This window comes from Octopus bimaculoides, chromosome 3 (genome assembly GCF_001194135.2).
Source record: "Octopus bimaculoides isolate UCB-OBI-ISO-001 chromosome 3, ASM119413v2, whole genome shotgun sequence".
NCBI classification, from domain to species: Eukaryota; Metazoa; Mollusca; class Cephalopoda; order Octopoda; family Octopodidae; genus Octopus; species Octopus bimaculoides.
In genome coordinates, this window is record NC_068983.1 from 122,524,316 (window position 1) to 122,530,982 (window position 6,667).

At 36.1% G+C, this 6,667-nt stretch overlaps 1 protein-coding gene across 2 annotated transcripts in view; it reads right to left on the bottom strand.

Annotated features, from left to right (window-relative positions):
• Positions 1-6,667, bottom strand: part of LOC106870245 (uncharacterized) — a 63,910-nt gene that overhangs the window by 52,353 nt on the left and 4,890 nt on the right. The window contains exon 2 of one of the 2 annotated variants that reach the window (XM_052966518.1): positions 1,070-1,319. The exons of the other annotated variant lie outside the window; for it this stretch is intronic. Coding sequence (XP_052822478.1) covers positions 1,070-1,275 — 206 coding nt within the window. The 5' untranslated portion in view covers positions 1,276-1,319. The remainder of the gene's footprint in view (positions 1-1,069; positions 1,320-6,667) is intronic. 2 annotated transcript variants of the gene reach the window in all.

A 6,667-nucleotide genomic window follows, 5' to 3' on the forward strand; every position in this document is an offset into this window, starting at 1 on the left:
ATATATATATATATATATATATATATATATATATATATATATATATACATACATATGTATATATATAGTGATGAGTAGATAGGGATAAATTATCCAGGTAGGTACCATAAGAGCGCTCAGTTATAATTGGGGTTCAAGCTAACCACATTGAGTTGTAAAGAGTACTTAGGATTACTTAGGGCAAGCAACACCACTGTAATTTTGCAATGGGTAAATCTTGGGTTCACTTCACTGTATTGTGAATATTTTACTGAGTGTATATCTAAGACAATTACAATGAATATGAAGATTAGAACATCTCTATATTTTTTTTATTTCCTTCAGGGTCTGTCTACAGATATGGTACAAAGTGAACTGATTATATATATATGCTTGGCTGACACTATTTTGCTAAGTTTCTTTTGGAAACTACAGTAACCTAGCAAAATAACATTAGTCAAGTATAGATACACTCAGTTTGCTTCAGATCACATCTGTGGATAAACCTTGGATAAAGTTGCACAGACTGCTAACCAGTCAAAAATAGCTTTCTATGCAGCAGAAATGTGCACTGAACAAATTTGAACCAAATATGCTGTATAATTTACTGTAAAAATAAAAATTTGCAGATGTACTAATCTTTATATTCATTGTAATTGTCATATATATGTTGCATGTAAACATACACCAATACATTGCATAAATACAAGTAACTCAAGTATGAGAAACTTGTCTCATTATTAGTGATTGGCTAAGGTGGTAAGCTGGCAGAATTGTTAGCATACCAGGCAAAATGTTTAGAGGTGTTCTGAGTTCAAATTCCGTCAAGGCTAATTTTGCCTTTCATCCTTTCAAGGTCGATAAAATAAGTGCTTGTGAAGCACTGGGGTTGATGTAATTAACTTACCCCTGCCCTGAAATCGTTGGCCTTGTGCCTAAATTTGAAACCCTTATTAGTGGTTGGCTCTCATTCTGTTGTAAAGGAAAGATTTAACCATTATAGAGTCTCATGTTCACAATTTTCTCATTTATAAGTTATTGAAATTGCATTGATATCTTTAAAGTGAGTTATACAAATTTTCATACATACTTTATACCAAATTCTTGATGTTGTAAATCTGGTACATTCATTTGTTCATTATATGCCACATTATAATATGGTGTAACTGTAGAAGAAGGCTCTGATAAATATTTTCCATGTGGTGTTAATCTTGAATATTCATTTCTTTGTGATAATTCAAGCTCTCTACCAGTCATATAGACTGGATTTTCTAAAATGCTGCTGGAGGAATACATCAGTGAAGTTTCTTGTAATAGTTTTCAAGATGACGTTCATATACCTGAAATATGAGCCATAAAAAAATTTACAAAAGTTGTCAAATTATCTATTTCAAGTGTTAGCTACTCATTATCATGACTTGTTATTAACATTCATGTACACTTTTTAGCATGATTTCTTGTTTTAAACAAAAATAAGGGGCCAATGGAATAACACAAAAGTATTCTTTCTTATTTTTTTTTATGTACAAGTGTGTAGCTATACATTTTAGAGTGAAAAGAGCATAAATGCATCTATGGAACTTCAGTCATGCTGCTTTAGCATAGCTGAGCAGATCTACTTGAGTAATGCATATTGCCAATCATTTCAGTTTTTTGTTAACTCCTCTACAAGGCTTGGCATTGTGAGATCAGCCTTCACAATCTCATCCTTGCATCTTCATGGATCTCCCTCTTCTACAGAAATGATTGACCCTTCTTTATTCCACTACCTTCACTCATATGCATAAAACACAAAACCCTTCAGGTAGATGGCCCTTCTCAGTATGCAGTAAAGGAGTAGGTAGTAACTCTATAAGATGTACCCGGTGCAAGCTATGGACACATAAGAGGTGCAGCAATATCAAAGGCAGATTAACTACAAAGTTAGTTTTTGTATGTGGCAGATGTTCAGGTGCAATAAACACTGTAAACAAACAGGAAACAACTTCTATCTCATTCCAGGGAGAAAAACTAGAGGTAGTTGATAGCTTCCGCTATCTGGGTGACCAAGTTAGTAGTGGGAGTGAGTGCGCTGAAAGTGTAACTGCTAGAATTAGAATAGCCTGGGCCAAGTTTAGAGAGCTCTTACCTCTGCTGGCGACAAAGGGACTCTCACTCAGAGTAAAAGGCAGACTTCATCAAAACACTACCGTTCTCTCACTTGCACAATACATCTGATTTTTCATATGCTCAATTTTTCTCCCAACAGTTTTGAACTTTGTCATTCAAGCACACTAAAGTATATACTGGATTACAATCAGAAATGCACATCCATTCTTCTTTTCTTTTTAGTCTTTGCGGGTCCTCAGTATTTAGGGCCACAGCTGCTCTTCTGTTCACCTTCTTAGACATGTGACCTTAAGGGTATATTTTGACACCTCATCACCATCATATTTTCCACTTCCTGTGGCAGCTGCTCCAGCACCATCACCCTTACCCATGTAAAATGTGAAGTGACCATTAATCTCCTTCCCAACAAACCTGTCCCTACTTCAATCATACATTAATTGCTCAACACTTCTCACTTAGCAACCAGTTTATTTTCTATTCTTTGTCTCAGTTAAAGAGGGCTTTAGTCTTGTGAATTACAAGGTAACCTCACAAGAGTTGGCATTGCTAAAGAAGAACTCAATACCTCCCTATAAAGTGATTGGTGTTAGGAAGGGCACCTAACCATAGAAACTATGCCAACACTAAGATACTAGAAAAAGACTTAGTCCTCTGATCTGTCAGATCTTGTCTAAATTGTCCAATTCATGCCAGCATGGAAAGTAGACATAAAGATGAAGATGATGATGATGATGATGGTGATGATGAAGATAATAATGGTGATGATGATGATTATATGTACACAAGTATATGAACATGGGTGCATATTTGTTTTTAATGATATGTACCTCTTCTGAGATATCTACGATTTCGAATAACAATGAGATAGTAGACATCTGAATAATATCTTTCTGATTTGACAGAAATATTATTGTTTATGCTTTAGAAAATACCACAGTAAAAAAAGTACTATATGGTGTAAGAATATATATATTTAATCTTGCTTTAAAATTATTTTAATTTTTTAGATCTTAAAATGTAGATGTGCTTTTTAGGAGTTATAAATTTAAAATGTGAGAGAACATGATTTTGATTTAGTTGGAGATTGATTTAGAGATATACTTTACTGAAAGTGAATTATTTCCAAACAGAAGATAGCAATCAGACTTAAATTTTCTCCCTTAGATAGACAATTGGCAGAACTACTACAGCCTTGTACCCATGAAGTTAACTCTGACTTTCATCATTCCAGGTTTGCTAATATAAAGAACCAATCAAAATAGTGGGTCAGTGTATATTCTTATAAAACATCCCAAATATGGATGGAATCATATAAAAAAAAAGAAACTAAAAGTGTGTGAGGCAAATCAGTCAACACGTTGACTGAATTTTACATAAAGTTATTGTTTTATAATCTTGTTTAGAGTTGCTTCTCTTAGGTACATTCCACTGACAAGAGTCAAAAAACTTGAAACATCGATATCTGGGATTCCTGATAGATAGTGACACTGAACAAACCAGGTGTTTTCACACCTTTGAATTTGCCATTTAGCAGTTGAAATATGTCACAAGCATATCTTAACTAACCCAAATTTTGATTTTTATATATGTATATGTATATATATATATCTCTGTGCGTGTGTGTATATGTGTGTGTACTGAGTTCTAACACCAGGTTATTAGTATTGCTATGCCTAAGTGAAATGATAAAATATATATATGTTTGTTTATTTCTTTTTCAAGATTTTTGATGTGAAAACATGTGTTAAGACAGATATTACTTGAGATGGTCACTGTTTATTTGGTCTTCCCTTTTGATTAGTTTCATTTTTATTAATTAAATACAAATAAAAACTATAGTGAAGATCAAATAGTGTGTGTCCAGTTGCCAACAAAAAGGCCATCCTGAAATACAACAGTATATATATATATATATCATTTCACTTAGGTGTATGTGTATATATATATATATATATACATATGCAGTGTACCCCCGCTTATTTGTGATGTGGCGTTCGCAGTCCCAGTTATTCACAGAACTAATAGTTGTTCGCGGAAACCACCACATATTTGTGGAATCGTAAATATCGTCTGTGATTTTTTATGGCACTTTCCGTGCCAATATATACTTTTCCACACTTTTTAAGGCTAAACTATTAATAATAAAATACCATATTCACCAGATTGTTGGACACCCCTTTGCAGCTGAAGGTCCCTTTGATTAGAATAACCACGCATCACATCGCTTGATTTCTTTTTAGACACAAATACACAGTATCTTGTATCTCTTATTCCGGCTTTTAATCAAAGCTTGCTAATTAGTATAGCGACTACCAGCACTTTTTAAAAATCATCGCTACATTTGATCATACACAATGTTTATTTCAACAGAATAATTCTTAAAGTCGTGAGCCAATATAGGTCCCTCGCTCAATCTCTCTCTCTTATTATTATTATAGTATAGATTACTGTATCTAGCGGTAATACAAACTAAATTTTTCAAAACCATGATTATTTTTGATCTCCGCTCAACCTCCCATTGGTGGTATGCGCATTTTAGACGTAATGAAAATTTTTTTGTTCTTTTTTGTTTATGGAAAAACTGCATCCAGTAGCTATCTCCAATATTTTGTTGAGTGCTGTGTTTTTTGCTGCCTAAATGCCCTACACCTTCTAAGGCTTCTGGCAGTGAACCTAAGCACCAGAAAAAGGTTATGATGCTCCATGTGAAGGCACAACTGCTGGATATGTTCAAGGAAGGTAAAAGTTATGCTGCAGTTGATCGCTATTATGTTGTCAACAAAAGCACCATACGCTACATAAAGAAGAACGAAGTGGCGACCAGGACTACAGTAGCAGTAAGTTTCTGTGAAAGTGCCAAAAAAATAATGATAGTGAGAAATAAGCACTTCATCAGGATGGAATCTTCCTTGGCATTGTGGATCAGTGACTGCAAAAAGAAAAACATCCCCTTGAGTGGTAACATCATCTGCAAGAAAGCATGGAAATTATACTAGCAGTTCGACAAAGGAGACAGTAGAAGGCACTGAAGAACCACAACCAAGACTATTGACAACACAGGAGTGTGGAGATTTTCAAACAAGCAAGGGATGGTTTGACCATTTCCAGAAATAATTTATAATAAAGTGCATTTCTCTGCATGGAGAAACAGCATCAGCTGACAAAAAAGCCGCTGAGAACTACCTTGAGACCTCCAGGCAGATCATCGAGGACAAGGGATACAAGCCAAAACAGGTCTTCAGTATGGATGGGACTGGCTTGTTCTGGAAGAAGATACCTTCCAGAATGTACATCATGAAGGACAAAGCCAAAGCCCCAGCACTTAAGGCCGAGAAGGACAGAATGATGCTAATTATGTGTGGCAATGCTGCTGGCTTCATGATGAAATCAGGACTTATCTACAAGTCTGCGAAACCCGAGGGTCTTTAAAAATAAGAATAAAAGTCTGCTGCCTGTCCACTGGATGCACAACCTCAAGGCCTGGATTACCAAAAGTCTAACTTTGATTTGGTTCCACCAATGCTTCATCCCTCAAGCCAAGGAATACCCCCAAAATGTTTGCATGGAATTCAAGGTCTTGCTTGTTATGGATAATGCTGGTAGTCACTCTTTGGATTTGAATCACAAGGGAGCCCAAGTCAAGTTCCTCCATGCCAACACCATCTCCCTCATCCAGCTTATGGATCAAGGTGTGATCCATGCCTTCAAGGCACTTTACACTCGATATTCTCTCCAACACCTTGTGATCACAATGGATTCAGATGAGAATTTCAAGTTAATGGAGTACTGGTGTAACTTTACGATCACAATGTGCCTGTCAGTCATCCATGCTGCTCTTATAGACATGAAAAAAGAAACCCTCATTGCATGCTGGAAGAAGGTGTGGCCAAGACTACAAGGGCTTCTCACCTGAAGATATTCAGCATGAGGCTGTCAACTATGTGGTGAAACTGGCAAAGGTACTTGGTGGCGAAGTTTTTGATGACATAACACCAGATAAGGTCAACGACCTTATCAATGCCCACTCTGAAACTCTGACAGCCGAAGATTTGTAGGAGTTAACGAAATCTGCCAACGAAGAGGAGGAGGAAGTGTCAGATCCAGAGGAAGAGGAGGATAAGTTGGTCCTGGCAATTGAACATTTGTCTGACCTTTTAAGGAAAGCAAAGGAATTGCAAGGGAAGACAGAAGCATGGGATCCCTATATGGCTTGGTCTCTCCAATTCAAAAATGCCATCGATGCTGCCATGTGGACATATAAAACTCTCCTCACCACCATGAAGAAACAACAACAGCGACTTCCCATCACAATGTTCCTCAAGCCCATCAAGAAAACCTTGCATGAAGATACGACATCCCCTAAAACACCTGAAGAAGAGGCATCACCTAAAGAGCTTTAAATTTTCTTTGTTGTGCGGTCATTACCTTCATTATTTTCATCATCATTGACTTAAATCAATATCATTCATTATTGGTGAGTAACAGTACATTTTACATTCATTTTATTAAATCATTATTAAATTTTGTGTGTGTGTGTGTGTGTGTGTGTGTGTGTGTGTGTGTGTGTGTGTGTGTGTGT